Source organism: Equus caballus, chromosome 1, assembly GCF_041296265.1.
Source record: "Equus caballus isolate H_3958 breed thoroughbred chromosome 1, TB-T2T, whole genome shotgun sequence".
NCBI lineage: Eukaryota > Metazoa > Chordata > Mammalia > Perissodactyla > Equidae > Equus > Equus caballus.
Genome location: NC_091684.1, coordinates 7,691,283 through 7,708,775, shown reverse-complemented (window position 1 = coordinate 7,708,775; position 17,493 = coordinate 7,691,283). Strand labels below are relative to the sequence as shown.

The 17,493-nt window shown below is 42.2% G+C and overlaps 1 protein-coding gene across 1 annotated transcript in view; it reads right to left on the bottom strand.

Moving 5' to 3' along the window:
- Positions 1-17,493, bottom strand: part of ADAM12 (ADAM metallopeptidase domain 12) — a 335,115-nt gene that overhangs the window by 229,795 nt on the left and 87,827 nt on the right. The window contains exon 3 of the mRNA XM_023637167.2: positions 16,544-16,617. Coding sequence (XP_023492935.2) covers positions 16,544-16,617 — 74 coding nt within the window. The remainder of the gene's footprint in view (positions 1-16,543; positions 16,618-17,493) is intronic.

Genomic DNA, 17,493 nt, shown 5'->3' with positions numbered 1-17,493 from the left:
AGGGGCTCTCATGAGCACTGGGTTTGGGGACAACTAGGAAGCTAGGTAACGAGTGTATTTGCCAAAGATCAGGGCAATCCCAAATAAAGATAGTCTCTCAATTTTCATGATGAGAATGCACCAAGAGGATCTTTGACCATCATCTATCTATAGATCTATGTTCAATTTATGTAGACATATACACACATCACGGAAACAGTCAACTATCTACATATAATTCTTAATTTGTTAATTCAGTTACATATTTAAAATGTATTGCATAAGTTAATCTATTAATATTGCTCTTCCCCACTCTCACATTTCACACAACACTTTGATTTGAAATCTTTGTCATCACTGGAGTCTGAGTCCCTAACAGTTTCTAGACCTGGCATCTTCACCTGTATCTGAGTGATTGGGATTCAGTCATTTTCCCCTAATTATTCCTTAAACTCCTCCACCTCACTCCACCTGCATGGCCTCCGTGCTCCAGGAACCCCATCAGCTCTCCCGTGAACTTCGGTTCTGTCTCAATGGGCCCCTGACACCCACTCTTGATGCCCTCATTTCATTCTCCGCACAGCAGTCAGGGTACCATTTTTAAAACACAATTTCATTCCGTCGCTTCCCTACTTACAGCCTTCAGTGGCGTCCCATGGCAGGCAGGATACAGTTCAAAACTTGTCAAAGGCTTGGTGGGGTCTGGTCATTGTCAGCTCGCTTGGTGGGCTGCCAGGTCACTCTCCGAGCCTCCGCCCCCTGGTCCTCCGCCAGCGCTTTCGTGCCACAAGCTTCTGCCCCACTGTGCCTGTGAGCCGCTGTTTGCTCAGCCTGAAACTCTCTTGCAGTCTCTTCACCCGGCTACTCCTACAGGAGACTATCCTTCCAGCCTGCAGGCCTGTCCTGGGCAAGACCAAGACACCTTTCCTCCTCTTGTTTACACTCTCATAGGCACGGCCGATATTTACAACAGTGTAATTCAGTTTTTGTAGCCTGACCTTGTTGACGTCTCATTGGCCCACTAGCCTCCAAGCTTTCTGGGGGCAAGACTGCTTTCTTGTTCCCCACGATACCCTGCCATTTACACGGTGCTTGCTATAGAGTCGGAGGTCAAAAATATTGGTTGAATTAATAACAGCAGCGCCAGCTAACATTTAAGGGACACTGCCTCAGGCTCTACGCTAAGTGCTTTCATGGATTATTGCATTTAATTCTTAAAACAACAGGATAATCTTGGTGATCCCCATTTTATAGTTATCAAACTGAGGCTCAGAGAGGTCAGTTCCTAAATTCACACAGCAGAGCCCGGGTTTCATCAAGATTATTGGATTCCCAGCCCAGTGCTTCCAATTTATCTAGTAAAATAAATAACCTTCTTAGATATCCAAGCAAATGTGACACAGAAGAAAAATACTCTGTAAAAAGACTTCAAGAGGAGCTAAGAGGAGAAGTCAGGTTCTGTGAAGTCAAATCATAAGTTTACAAAATGAGCTATAGCCCTTGTGGCTTCAAAAATCCTCTTTTCCAGAGTTTTGTATAGTTTCTTTACTGAAAAGAGGTATCACGTGCTTTCCTTAATAACAAAAACAGCAAGTCACTCATTTTTTGCTGTTGTTCACTTAAAAGTTCTCAGGCACATGATCTGGTCTGAGATAAGGAAATATCTCACTACGGGAAAACACAGTTCTAAGCTGTGACACTGGGATGTAGGTTTGACCTCCCAGTTTCTTCTGTTCTCCACTACAAAGGCCCTGAGCCATCATTCATCACGGTCTACACATGGGTCAGGGAAGCAGCACCCTTCCCCAAGCTCTAGGGGAGTAAAGTCACCCTCTGAGAACTACACCAGTTTCCAACCCTCATAGTATGATTTGGTGGGACAAAGACCTAATAGTGAAAATTGAAAAGAAAATAAAACAGAGAAATAGAGTTTTCCTATTAGTGGTGGTAAGACACAGTGGACATGCCATAGTGAAGGGTCCCTTTAAGAACATAGAAACAAAGGAAATAAACATTTACTCTGCAGGTTAAACTAGTAAAATCAATGACAAATGGAGGTGTTCTGGTGTGTCCACTGAAGTCCCCTTAAACGATGAGCTCTCCCCTCCCCGCCAGGGTCTGAAGCTAGAAGATGAGGCTGGAGACCCGGGAGGCTTGGCTGCAATCGAGGACCAGCAGGAGTGCGGTGTGGATGACCACTGTGGCTGAAGGAGGGACTTGTGAACAGGAAGGGCTGCTCTGAATGGCATGCAGAAGCGGGGTGCTCAATGCAACAGAAAAGGAATAAAGGAGACTTTATCCAACGTGGCTGCAGAGAGAAAGACCCCGAAGGAGGAGGCTCCCAAGGCTTGTTCCCCAGAACGTGGGCCTTTTGTGGGGCAAGAACAGCTCATTGGGGTTTGCTCTGCCCTGAATTAAACAAAGCTAATTTATTGAGCATTATTATAGACCAGGCACTGGGCAAAAGGTCCTACTAGAATCACATAATTTAATCCACCCCAAATCTAGGAGGTATTATTCCCATTTTACAGATGAGGAAACTGAGGCTTAGAGAAGTTAAGTGTTTGACCAGCATCCCACAAAGTATAAGTAGTGTGGAACCTCTCAGTCTAACCACTCCATGGCTTGTGGCCTAGCCGCCTGGGGTCTCCCTCACGCTCCTCTGGACAGGGCACGTTGCCCTTCATTCTGGTCCTGATCATGGACACAACTGTCCAGAGCTTCTGAGAATAAATTCCAGTTTAGACATTCGTCACACATAAGTTTGGTCATTGTGATTCAGACCTCTTGAGTTCTGTTGAGGATAATTTCCGGATGTGCAAAGCCAGGATCACATTCTTGAGGTAACAGTCCTGCTGCCTCCTAGGTCAGCCACCACTCCAGGTAACCAGATGACACCTGGGTCCCCTGTTCTGCCATACACATTACCTAACTAGCTAGTAGGCTCCACTCTGCTCCCAGCTCTTCCTGGGAAAACAGGCCGGATGACAGGCGGCCAGCTCTCCAAGCCGCCTGCTGAATTATCTGCACTTGCAGGCAAACCTGGACGCAAATTTGTGTTTGAAAAGTTGATCTCTGTTCCTGCCCGAGATTCTCATAAATCAGAAATGGTCAGTGTTTACAGCAGAGTCCAACGGGAGAGCTGTTGGGACAGCCCCAAACATTTAACAGTTCTATATGGGAACCAAGAAAACTTCATCTGGGGACAAGAGATTGGACGAATGAATGGGCTGCTTTTCATCTGGTTTTCATTTAGAAAAATTGGACTACTGGGGAAAAGGCTAAAAATAAAAATTGGAAGCAAAAAAATCTTTAAAGGCAAGCAGATCCCCCATTCTGAACAAGTAGAGGTTGATACTAACCATTCTACCCTTTCCTTAAAACCAGTTAATCTTTCGAATAACTTGCCAGGCTGTGAAGAAGGCAATGTGGAAAGCTGACAGACAATGGATGATTATGGCCATGGTACCTAAGGCAAGAGCTGTCATTCAAAACCAGAGAGCATCAGTCTTAAGACAGTTGGGGTTTGCCATGGCAGTGCCACAGTAATGGCACTTGCCTCCATCATGCCACCCCAAAGGCACTGTGACAGAAACAGACCACCCATAGGTCACACCAGAAAATATATAATCGTGTAGTATGTAATATATATTTAGTTTTATATTTTTATAGATATGTACACACACATACATACACAGACTGGTAAATTTAAAGCAATTAAGGTTATACTTAGGAAAAGGTAAAAATTACTCAATTCTTCGGAGACGAAGCCAGGGCCAAGATTGAGAGAGGAAGAATAATACATTATTCATCTAATTTTCCTATTACATTAATCAGAAATCTTACTTTATCAATACCCCATAGTATTTGTTTTAATTCCATTCAGACAAGCACATCCTTTGCCATCCCATAAAATGGAAATGGATTTAAGCATCGCCAAGAACAGGAACCTGTGTTACGCATCTTTGTATCCCAACCCCCAACACAATGTCTGAAACGTAGTTTGTTGACTGGATGGACGAATGAGCAAACATAAATGAATGAACAGAATGTGCCTTATGGAGAGTATCAAGTACTTTACTACCAAAATGTGAAAACTAAAAATGGGAAAACACATCCCAGATTAATAGTCCTTTTCTCCATTAATAAAAAAGGATGGATGATATTTTTTAATACCCAACATATAAATGTTGAAAGGAATTGACATTCAAATTTTATGTGCTACACAGCCCTAATTTCTATTTCTAAATCAAAACCTATAGATTATTTTCAGGGCACAGGCCAAGTTTGTACCACTGTAGAACTTTTTGATAAGGCACTGAAGGTGGAGCCTGAACTAACCAATTTTTCTAAACATAATATATTAGTTATTGGTTCAACCTGACAAAATGAACCATTGCATTTTATAATGACCAATATTTCTGTAATATTCTATATTAATAATACATTAGGATATATAAGTATATTTATGGATGTTAGTGTCAGTATAGAAATTTAATTACAAATACATTCTGAGAAATCCCCCTCTTTATATAACATTTGTGTTTCTTTCACTATTGCAACTTACAGGAATCCCATGCCAATGATTATCAAAAAAAGATGTCATTTCATCAAATATTTAGCCAATTCCTTGGCAACAAAAGGTGATCACTTTTCTTAATCTCATTCCAGGGACAGTGTCCTCTGCAAATCAATCAGGATTTCTGTCCATGGAGGTCACAGGGGAAGAAGAAAACAAATGTGCTCAAAAGCAGCAGTACAATTGCTCTTTGTAGACAAAAATGTTACGTTAGGTTTTGCCACACAACAAAAAGTGTTTTGTTTTTGTGACCTATAGCATACATATAAATGATGTGAAAAAATGAACATGAAAATGAAGACTCACGTACGTCGGACTTGGTTAAGAGATAGAACATAACTAGCGTCCTGGAGGCAGCTCAGGGCCTTTCTTCTAGCCCCATGTTTGTTTTTAAAATGATTTCCGAGGACTTCAAGGGGTTAAGGTCGCAGTCAGGTAGCGGTGATGAGGAAGGCTCTGCAACTTCCCTCAAATGCCACCTACACCTCAGGTCAACGGAGCGTCCTCCCCTGGATGCTTCCCCCGTCTCCATCCCACAGAATGGGTAGTGCATGCTTCATCATGCTGGCCATGAGCTTCCCCTGAGCACACACGTGTCCTCAGATACGGCATGTCACGTGTTCAAAGCCCCAACAGACGGACTGCTCTGGGCACAGAGACGCGCCCTGGAACCCTTACGTCTCCAGGGAACAGAACTCAGTGCCACATGGAAGAAGCTACTGATTAAGGGTTTCCTGGTTCACTAAAATACAACTAAATAAGAAAGCTTGGCTCTCATAGGATTGTTTAATTGGTCTCGATGCTTAAATAAAAGGTGCTGTACATGATTCCTCATCTAGAATCCTAAGTACCATTTCTCCTGGTATGATCAGTTCAAAAAGTCCTCTGGGTGAAATAAACACATATTTTAATTCAGGAAATTACTGAGACCATAGATCTGGGAGGGAAAACGTGCCCCTTGAAAACCATCAAATCCAATGCCCGAGCTGATAAGACGTTATCATCTTCAGATTACATATAAGAAAATTCAGGACCAGAGAGGTTAATTAATTGGCCTAAAGTCACAAAGCTTATAAGTCCCAGAGATTTCATGTTTCTTTCTTCTTGAGTCAATGCTTCTCCTCCATACCACACTAAATCTTCCTTGCTCTTAAAAAAAACGTAAAGCAATGACAGGCATACATCATACTGCCCCAAGTGGGCATCTTCATAATTTCTATCAATATGGATTGAAAACAGAGGGAAATGCAGAAGCATTAGTTTGTTTGAGCTGGTGGGGAAGATATTCTATACAATGGGAGGGAGTCAATTTTTGTGTCTTTTTAGCAACCTTGACTCTTTTCTGGAATATGATAGGACATAAATGAATTAATTAAAACTAATTAATATATTGCCATCTACATCAATGATTATTTTTAGGTTCCCACATGAAAAATTACTTAGGAAAAAGCATCAGTTTGGGACAAATAATTTTTTAAACAAAGAGAGATTTATGTAACATCTATCCAGGTAACTCACGGTCCAATGTGAAAATACAGGCTTTTGGATGATGAAGTGTCTACAGAACAGAAGGAGTAATGTAATCAAGTCATAATTGTCATCCTACTTAGTAAGACAACACATGTGATCCTGAATTTCAGTGTATTTTAAACATACTTATTAAATTGTAGGGATAGTACTTTTAGTAAGTTTTTAATGTCATTTTATATTTTTTCATTTAATCAACCTCCTACTATTCTATATATTTTGTAAAAATTAATGTAATATGCCATCATTTGCTGAAAATATTACTTTTAAAAAAAATTTTGTGAAAACTGCACATAAAAACTGTATCCCACAACTCCCAAGGGAACTTGTATGGCCTTGAGATTCATCAAATGGGTGCTGGTCGGCCACTAACATAACACAGAGGGACTCCCCACTGGAGCCTGTCAGATTTTCAAAGAAAACCAAGAAACTGGCCAACAAAATCCTCCAGGCCAGTGGAAACTGAGGAGGTGGCCTTAGAGGGTTGTGAAAATAAGTCCATACATAAATAAACCGTCTCCCCAAACACTCCCCCTGCTGTGGGGGTGGGTCTTATATCATCTTCTCTCTGCCCACATGTTTTTCATAAGGAAGAAAATCATGAAAAATAAAGAAACCCTTGTTCTCCACTTACATTAAAGCCACTTCATCCCACAGTGAAATCCGCCAGCACACTAAGAGGAAAGAGGTGAACATTCCAGAACATAGTTAGATAAACGCCCTCTTTCTGTTTTCCGCAGGTGTACCCGAGCAAGTGTGGCTGCCTCTGCATCTTTTCATGCCATGGATCTTTGAGGAGTCTGCTGCCATTTTCCTTCAGTCTGACTAAATCCGCTTGTCAGTGGAACAGTTGCTTCAATTTGCCATTGTTATTGGCATGGAAACAGTCCGTGAAAGGATAGGCGATATCTGAACTCCAATTCAGAGCCTGGTTGTTATGCCAGTGGTGCTAGGACCAGCTCCTGCTGCCCCATTCTAATCCTTCAGCACCTGCTTTCATGCAGGATACAGAGATGCTTTTGCTTTTAAAAGGACAAGGTTTTAAAAATCAGAGTTTCTATAGAGCAGCTTCAGGTCAGGCTATATCCTGCACTCCAACAGCTGCTTATGGACGGGCTCCAGCACATCTCTGAACCCCCAGGGAACTGATCAGGAATGTCACGGGTCCTCAGCAGGGAGGCGTGGAGTGAAACCCCAAGTGTGACTTCCCAAATTTGGGGAATACAGTGGCTACCAACAGGCAAAGACAGAGTGATGGTTAGAGGTGTTACCTAAAGAATTTATCCTGCCTTTTACCTCGAACCTCAGGTAACAAATAGTTGACAAGGGAAAGTTCTTCTCTATAAAAGCATCCAGCTAAAAAATGAAGAGGGAATGACAGAATTAGAACATCACCACTTTGCAAGACCTAAGAAAGAAGTGCTCCAGGCATTCGTTGTTAGTAGCCACTGACCCCAGCAGATAAAGACTCTCCTGTGGCTTTACAGTGGAAGCATCAGGACGCCCCCGAACCCAGGTAAAAAGGAGATAAGCAAAGGCCACAAAATTCCTGATGCGATGCAAGAGAAGGACGCAGCATCACTCATCATGTAGTCCTGCCCAAAAAAACCGAACCTGAGTCTGCTCAAGGCTGCCCATCTAACTGCTGGTTTATAGAAAACACGGGGGCCAGAGGCACCTGCTAGATGACACCACGGGGATGGATTCAGCCAAGTTGAGAATGTGGAAAATTCTACTAGATAAACAACTGGTTTCACTTGCAAGGATTGCAAGATTTCAGTTGCAAGAAGCAAAAAGAGGGAGTGGAAACCTATATATTAAAACAGACAGATGTAGGACCCAAATGCAACGCGAGGACTGTGTTTACATTCTAATTCAAACAATTCAACTGCCAAAAAGTGTTTTCAGTTCCTTCGAGTGTTGGTTTTATTGTCTTAAGTGATCAATGAAGTCAGTGGGTCACACAAACAGAAGCATATTGGTCTTTCTGTTGAGGACATGACAACTAGAAAAGTCAAGAAGAGACTTGCCATACATACCTCAGCCTGTGCAGTTTCTGCACAGAACCACCCCTGGCCATATCACAAGGAGGGGACAGTGAAATGACAACCACAGAAACAGCATCAGCTCTCCCCTCGGCCACCAGGGGACCATCATTATCCATTTGGGATGTAATGCTCTGGAGAAGAATGCTGAGGACGCAGCAGGGTTTTCATCAGAAAATCATAAACGCTCGGCACAAGAAGTGAAGGATTACAAGCGATATAATTAAACTCGGAAACACACTTCCATAGCTGATGCCCTTTACAATCCTTCTAACTTTAAAGAAGTCCACCCAAGGATGCCACACTCTCCAGTTGCATCCGAAGGGCACCATTGTGAAAAGGTTGAGCTGAATCAGTCTAGGCGCTTTCAAGTCAAGTCAGGTTGGGGAACAAAAAAACTCTAAAAATGGTGTTCTGACCTTTTCCAATGTCTGTATAACTTCAAAGACTGAAATGAGGAGGGAAGCTCAAGGGAACTTAGTTCTTATTCAGGAAACAAAATTTAGCCCAATTAGAAAGATCTTAAATGTTAAGGCTGAGAGGCTTGAACTTAAATCGGAAGGAGTTTGGTCTAGTGAGAGGATCAGTGGAGTCCATGAAGCTCGCGTCCATTCCGTGAGTCTACAGTCACGCTTAGAGAATTGTCTACTATACTTTCGCCCCTACGTCAACATGCAGAGGTGACCTCTCTGGTACTGCCCGGTTCCCCAAAGCAGGAGATAGTTTGTTATGCTGCAGGAATTAAGCAACCTGAAGAGGTGTGGTCACTTCTTGTAGGAAAGAACATTCCTATGGACAATGCATCAGCTAAGACAGACCCCTCAAACTAGAAGGATCTTGTGGGCTGGCATTGCCCCACCACCAGAACCTGCTGCCATGATGGAAATGCTTGAATAGCCATACATGGCTACTGAGCACTTGAACTGTGGCTGGTGTGAGTGAGGAACTAAAGTTTTAATTTTATTTAATTAATTTAGATTTAAATAGCTTCCTGCAGCCAGTGGCTCCCCAATTAAAGTCTGAATATAACTCCTTGGGGAATGTGTTAAAGATACAGACCCCCAGGCCTTCTAGCTGGGGATTCTGGTTCAATAGAGTGAGGTGGGGCCAGGCAGCTGCCTTTGGAACAAACTCCTTGCGTGATCCTGATGCAAGTGGTCCCGAAACAATGCTCCAGACTTGAAGGAGGACAAGAGCCTCTCCATGTGCTCCTGGTAGAGGGGCACACCCACTGCATGGAGACAGGAAGGACATGAAATAGGGCTTGGGAGTGAGCCTGGAGGCCACAGGCAGACCTCACCAAGCTCCCTCTAGATAGTATAGAAGCACTGACATTGCCTTGGGTTGTGACTGATGCTCAGATACTCTCAGGGCCACAGCCACGTCCTCATCATACTCCACCCACTGCAGGCTCATGCTCCAGCTCACAGCCACTGCCCTACTTAGATCAGCCACAAACATCCATGGGTCCCAAAGAAATGCCATGCCCAGTTCCACATGCTAACCCTCCACAGGTCACCTCCAGACTGGATTCTGTTAGGCCCAAATGTCCACCCTCCTCCAAGACTCTTGAATGTGTGGGGTGATGGAAAGGAAGTTGTCAACGATAATTCTTATACGTGAAATGTGAGGAGAACGGTGATGACCTTGGTCAGAATAGAGAACCCTTGGAAAAGACCAAGAACTTGCACTTTGGGCATTGGTCAGGGACACAAAGATGTTTGCCGATGAGTTTCTATCTCTTCTCCCTCCTGAACACTTCTCTACTATCTACTCCCTTCTATGGAGTCTCCCTTGGTTGGAACTCTTCCTGTGCAATAGCAATAAATAGCCTCTTAACCATACCCACTCTTCACCTCCTCCAATCGAGCCTTCACATGTAGTCAGAATGGTCTTTAAAAAACTGACTTTTACCATGTCACTGCCCTGCTTACAGGTCTGGCTTCCATGGGGCATCCCTGTCCTTATGAAGAAAATATACAATCCTTGTCATGGAGCACAAGGTCCTATGTGGACTGGCTTCCACTTCTCTCTCTCAGCATGCTCCCACTTGCTCACTAGCACATTGACCTTCTTAGTTTCTAAAATGCTTCAAAGCTCCTTCCCCCCCACCCCCAGGACCTTTATGTATGCTCTTTCTTCTCTCTGGAACCTTCTACCTTCTACCCTCCTTTATCCAGCCCACCTTATCCGTGCACAGCTTAAATGCTGCTTCATTATATGCGTTCCCTCCCTAGACCAGGCTGGACGTCGGACTTGTCTTCCTTAGCTCTTAGTACCACAGGCATCCATTATTGTTTTGTGATGACCTGTTTAATGTTGGGATCCTTGACTGACCTCCAAGAGGACAACGACTTCACTTTGTTTACTCCTCTATCTCCAGAGCCAACCATAGTGTCTGGTATTAAATGATTGTGAATAAACAACTAAGTGAATAAGGAAATGATTTCATTGATTTATTATTGATGAATCTATTATTAAGCATTTGAACCAATAGACTATGATAAAGATCTGTGAATGGGAGAAGGGAGGCTGAGAGATAAAAACATGGAAGTAGGTAGTTAAGTGTCTAATATATGGTTTTGCCCTCATTAGATTAATCAATAAATAGGATCACCAAGCAAATCAGAGCTGGAGGTTCTGACAGGCAGGTTAGGCTTCTTCTGCAAGAGTGGAAGTGAAAAGGAATCACATTCTATCCACAGACAAGATTTAAAAACTCTAATTCCTCAGGATGTCAAGATTGTGAAATCAAGACCGTTACAGCAACAGGAACCCGAAGGCTCAGCCCGGTAATCCTTTCCAGCTCTTGTCAGAACTGAGATGTTTGGCCAGCACCAAGGCTTCAGGTAAAGATTACGCATAACCTGATCTCCATTAATTTAGGAGGTTTGAAACAGGACACAGCTACGGTGAAGCCAAGGGTATGATTAGGAGGAATAACTAAGACCGCTAGATCCAAAGGAATATATCATTGAGTCATTGAAACGTGATCATCAAAAAAGCATGAGCTGACTGTACTAGACTTTTATTCCATTTTGCAGATGAGGAAATGGAGAGAATGTAAGCAGCTTGTTGTTGGAAGAAAAGCTGGGTTTCAAAGCCTGGTCTCCTGACTCTAAACCTTGAGTCCTTTCCAGAAGCTTTCTCCTTGAACGGTTTCTCACATCACCCAAGACACCAAGACAGACCTTCAACCTCCTGGTGACCACTTCTGCTTGGTCCAGGGTGTCCACGTTCCGTCATTCACTTGTTTGAGAAGTGCTTCTCGAGTTCCTACTACCAGCCAGGACGCGTGGAAGAGGGTGGAGGAGGAAGTTAAGACCCTGACCCTGACCTTAAGGACATCTCTGGCTGGTGGGGAAGGTAAGGGAAGTCCAATAGCGGAAACAGAACGGCAGCAGGCAGCTCTCAAACGTGGTGCTTGGAACGGAAGTGGGGCAGGGTTTGGGATGCGGTCTGACCTGGTCACTGCACAGCAGAATGACGGCCTCTCCAGTCTAGGACTACCATGGGCGCCCATGCACAGACACAGGTGACAGTCACCTTCTAGCAGCCACACCACCTCGGGGGTACATATTGAGTTTGCAGTTCTCCTTCACGAGAACTACTAGTAAATTTCCTTCTGAACTTACAATGTTTATTTTTTTGTTAACCCAAGCATAGGACTTTACATTTATCCCCATTAAATCTCATCTTGTTAGTTTTGGCTCATTGATCCAAACTGTTGAAATCTCCATAATCCAGATTCTGCCGTGCAGAGCGCAGCTATCCCCCTCCAGCTTTGTGTGCCAAGAAACGTGATCAGCGCACCTTCTGTGTCTTCATAGAGATGGCTGACAAAATTGTGGGCTAGGACGAGGCCTTGTACACAGCCCTGAGGTCACCGACGGCAATCTCAGTCCAGCTGTCCAACATGGTTTGGGTCAACGTGAACAACAGATTAATATCCTCTGGGTAGTTATTCAGCCAACTACTCATCCGTCCAACGCTATCCCCACACCAGCTACGTTTCTCCATCTCACATCGTGATATTCTGAGAGAGGTTGTCAAATAAATGCCTTCCTAAATATTTATGCCTACGTTTGACAAACTTAAAATGCCCTTTCTGCTACTGTTCTAGAGTGAATATTAACTCGAGTTGCCCCTTAAGAGATGTCTGGAATTATTCCAGACAGAATAAAAGCCAGTGCCAAAGTTGTTCCAGCTCAGAGACACCTCAAATGTAAATCCAGCGGGCCATGGACTTCCTCCAGCAGCAGCCTCCATCAGGGATGGGACATGGCTTGCAAACAGAGAGCTCGGCGGGTTTGAGAGATGGAAGGAGCGTGATCTACCGCCATCACTTTTAATTATCCTAAACTGGAAAAACGGATGTCGAAGACGGCCGGCCTGTCCAATAAAGCATTTTGATCAAAGATGCCGTTGCACAGAGCACCTGTTTGAGGAATGGCCTGAGAGTCCACGGGGATCCAGCAGAGTTATGGAAGTTATAAAGCCAGTCCCTGCCGTTCCATAGGCAGACGGCAACAGTGTGAAAAATGCTTCTCCGGGGAAGCTCTGGGTTTCTTTAAACATTCAATTATGGTTATACAAACAAAGGTTTTAAGGGAACAGCATCCGATCTTTGCACAAATTAGGGATGTTAGAAGACAAATAAAATAGATCCCCTGAAACAACTATTTACTGCAAATTCAGCCCTGCTTCATGAAGACTTGGTTTCCAGGCAGAGTTGTGAGTAGGGTTGATTAGGTGACACTCTTCCAGCCATAGCTGCAGATTGCGGCTCTCATGATTTAAGGCACGGAGGCCGTCTTTATTTTGGTTATGACTTCTAAGCAGGTTTTTCATTAAAACAGATTTCTAGATATTGAAAGACCCAGTATACAATAGGTAGAGCTTTTTAGCCCTTTGAAAATTGCTGGAGGCCTTTCTAAAACCCACCATTTCCTTTTTATGAATAATAAATATGTCAACATTTTAAAATTTTCACATAAGGTTTTTTCCTTCTAAATAAAAAGCTTTCCTAATCGCAATAGTAATATTTCTTATTGTAAAACATTAATAAAGTAAATGTCTTCTATAATCTTACTACTCAGAGATACATGTATATAATTTTAAGATAAAACCAAATGCCATGTAAACTATTATCTAACATGCTGTTTATGTTGATTGTATCATGACCATTTTTTACAATAATAAAGATTTCCATCATCATCCTCTTTTCTTCTTCTTTTTTTTTTTGATGAGGAAGATTCGCCCTGAGCTAACAATTGTTGCCAATCTTCCTCTTTTTTTTTTTTCTTGCTTAAGGAAGATTAGCCCTAACCTAACATCTGTGCCAATCTTCCTCTATTCTTTGTATGTGGGACCCCTCCACAGCGTGGCTGATGAGTAGAGTAGGTCTGTGCCCAGGATCCGAACCTGTGAACCCAGGCGGAGTGTGTGGAACCCTAACCACTTGGCAATAGCCAGCCCCTCCATCATCATCTTTAATTGCTGCATAGTACTCTATTTCATAGCTGGGCGATAATTTATTACTTATTACTACATAATCAATCTCCCACTAAGGTACTTCTGGGTAGAATATTCTGCAGTGGACATCCCTGAACACAGGGCTGATTCCCACCTGTAGGCACTGAAGCAGGTACCCAGCAGCTTACCTTCTGATGGGTCAGGCCCTCCACTGCGCTGGGTGTTAAATACAGAAGCGACCCTTGCTTGCACATTTATCTTTGGGTTCTTATAGCTTCATCTAGATACATTCTCTAATTGGATCTACTGGGCCAAAGGCTATACAAATTAAAAATTCTGTTCTATGGTAGATGATTGATTATGTTTTGTGTCTGACAGCATTAAGAGCTGGTAGCAGACAAGCATTTCACTCTACTTATAAAATTGCAGATGTTTTGGTATTCATTGTCTCAAAAGTGAAGTCCATATGGAACAGGTATGTAACCTTTTTCAAAAATGTGTTATACTAAAGTATTGAGGGCATGCATTATTACGTGGTAATGCTGGCATACTCTAATAATGAAAATGTTATTTTTAAAAGAATGAAATCTTCACAATTAGTATAAGTAGTATAATTAAAATAAAGCTATAGGATGTCATAGAACATATTACACACTCTCCATATATTTTATAAAATGTAGGTTGACAGCGAGGTTGGAAAGAGAGAAATAAATCAGGAAGAGATAGTTTTACATTTTCATCTTTTCTAATTTTGAGATGATTTTGAGAAAGGACCAGAATTGGAAATGAATAAATTAAGGCACCTTTTAAAATGATCTTTTATATAAATTAGCCACTGTCTAGTAGTCAACGTGCATTATATTATCCACTTTAATGGAAAGTAAATCATTTTCAGAGGGAACCATGAATAAGGATATTAAGCCACTTCACAGACTCAGAGAACCAGATGGTCTCTAAAAACTTCATTTCTATACAGAAAAGTATATCCATTATAAAGCTAAATGAAGACATAGGATACCAAATTGCACCCAGACTACAATATCAACTAGGAAGACAAAAGAAGACAAGCTTTATTTATAACAAAAAAATCTGTATGGACAGTCACCAAAATAGTAACCAGGACTGTGTTTGGTAATAGAAGTACAATTTTTTTCCTTGGCTCTTTGTTCTTCTTCCCTCCTATAGTTTTCAATTTTCTGCACTAGACACATATTCCTTTTACAGCAAAAACAAATAACTTAAGGGTTTTTTATTAAGTCCACTTCCGTCCCTCTACCTGCAGTCAGAACACCGTGCAAAGGCCCAGGATCAGCCCCGCTCACGCTGTTCACCACATTCCTCCAACAGCCCAACGAGAGGAGCAGGCGCGGTACAGACACTTCCCAACTCCCACTGTGCCAACCCTAGAACCCCAGCCCGGACACGCATCACCAGAAGCCTCCTTTCTTTTTGATCTTTCAAGGAATACCTAGTTTCGTTCCCTGAGATACTTTCAAAACCACGTACCAACAGCAAGATACAAGAATTAAAATGTCCCACAATATTCTTACATGAAAAAAAAAAAGAGCATAAAAATATTTACTTTGCTAAACGAGACACTTCAAAAGGTTCCTGCTCAGCTCCCTCATTATCTAAGACGTGTGCCTGCACTTCCATTTTATTCACCAGGAAAGCTAAGTACACATTATTTACTGCTTACAAAAGCTTTTAATCCACTTAATGACCAAACCCATTTCATGAGGGATAAACATGCAAGAAATATCAAGAGGCATGTTGCAGATCCCAAGAAGGAAGCCATTCTGTTTTGCATATATTCATTTTAAATATATTTATTTTTAACTATATATTTATATGCATCCATCTCTCTATTTTTTTTAATTGCTGTTGGCCGTGGTGTTAGATACCAAATGTGAAAACTGGCTGCTGCCATCACATTCATCTGATTTGCCTCAAACTCTCCAAGTCAAGTAAATGATCTGACTCGTTTACATGGAGATGCTGAGTCAAGTTTTTTGTCCCTCGATATCTCTGGCAGAACTGTTTCCAGTGAGACTGTCCATCTACACCACCATTTCAGAAAAAAAAATTCAGCATTTCATTGGTGGGTGAAGAATAGGACCCAGAGGATCTGGAAGAAAGAAACTCCTATTTTGAATGAAGCAGGACTTGGGAACTTGATTTATACCTTTAAATACAGATGGCTTGTCAGGAGAGCTCAATTCTTTTCTGGTACCAATCAAATAGAATAGTAAGCGGTCCTTTAGATCTGAGGAACCCATGGGGATAGCCACAGAGTGTAAAGGATGACAAGAATATGGGTTGTTTTTACTTATGCCTTGAAGCAGATACAGTTTTCTACTGGGAAGGCATACAAAATAGGTAATAATATCCATCTGCTCCAGAAAAAAACACAATATCATTTTCTGGAAATTTATATAATTTTGCAAAAAAAGGGCCAAATTTTTAAATAAAAAGATAAAATAAATACTTTATACCACTGGAGACAAGCTCTCAAAGATAAAATAAACTCTTGGTATTTTTCAGGGAAAAAAGAATTTCTATCCATTTGAAGCTGTTTCTCCTTATGTAACCCAAGATTTGCCAAAAGTCAACTAATTACAGAACACTGGTATTTGAACAGAACAGAGGATGTTTAAATTCTATCCTTGAAAAATCAGGCTGTGAAAAAAGAGAAACACCAGAACTATGAGAAAAACCTGCTGAGTTATAAAGTTCCTTTTCAGAGTGATAAAATTCTTTATTTTTCCATTGGATCATTTTTTTGAGGTTAATTCTCCCTCAAATCCGAATTTGGATTACGAATCCATGCATTTAGTTCTGCTTCTCTATATGCCAACATAAATTACACAGCACTTTTCAGTCCACATTGTCTTAACTTTCTTCTCTCATGCAATAAACAAGAACTAACTTGACTTACTCATTTCTCTCCAGATTTATGATCAGTTCTTTGCTTTCCAGTTGTAATCGAAAATTCAACACTTGTGGATGATTCTGAAAGATAAACAAGAAATGTTAGTTGAAAAATATTTCGCTTTGACTTGCCAATATCTGAATATGCTCTGTAGGCATATTCAACGGAGAGAGAGAAAAACACATCTTCTCCTTGGGACCATTCTGAGACCCCAAGTAGAGGAGACCAGGACCACTAGGATGAGAGTCTGAAAATTGCATCACCCTCCTGGGTGGCACTGACACAACCTGCATTCCTGTCCTTTGTACTTCTCTCCTTTGGCCACATCCCCTTGGGATCCTTCTTGATTCAGCCCCCATTCCCCATAATCAACTCCTTTCTCAGTTTCCCTATATTTAGAAAAGTATCCCTATGGCAGTGTCCCTTAACGACCACCCCACCCCAGGTTCACTCCCACCTAACCCAGGGTGGTCAAATATGCCACATCCCTTCCTGTTGGGCTCAAGTCAATGATTCAGAGTCCTTACCTAAGTCAAAATCTATTTGCCATCTCAAACTTATGTTACTAAGGCCCTCGCTGCTTTCCCAAATTCCATACATCTTCAACGATTCCAGGGACTGGTGGTCCAATTCCTGTCCCTCTGCCAGGCCAGCATGTCTCAAACGGGGGTTTCATATATCCATGGGGCATTTCTCACTAAGAGAATTTAACATTTTTAATGTTTATTTTTAGAAAAACGAATGCTGTGTTTTCATTCTGATTGCCGTGTTGAGCCCGTTCACTCAGCACAACCAGGCCCTGACCCAGCTCACCATTGCTTCTGTGGTCAGGTGGGAGCCTGGCAGTGCCGTCTGACTACCCAGACTGCTGTGAGAAGCACAGAGGAGGGGTTAATCCACAAAGGATGCAGTCAGCCTGACAAGGGGCCCAAATACCACCAGAGTCCAGTCCAGAA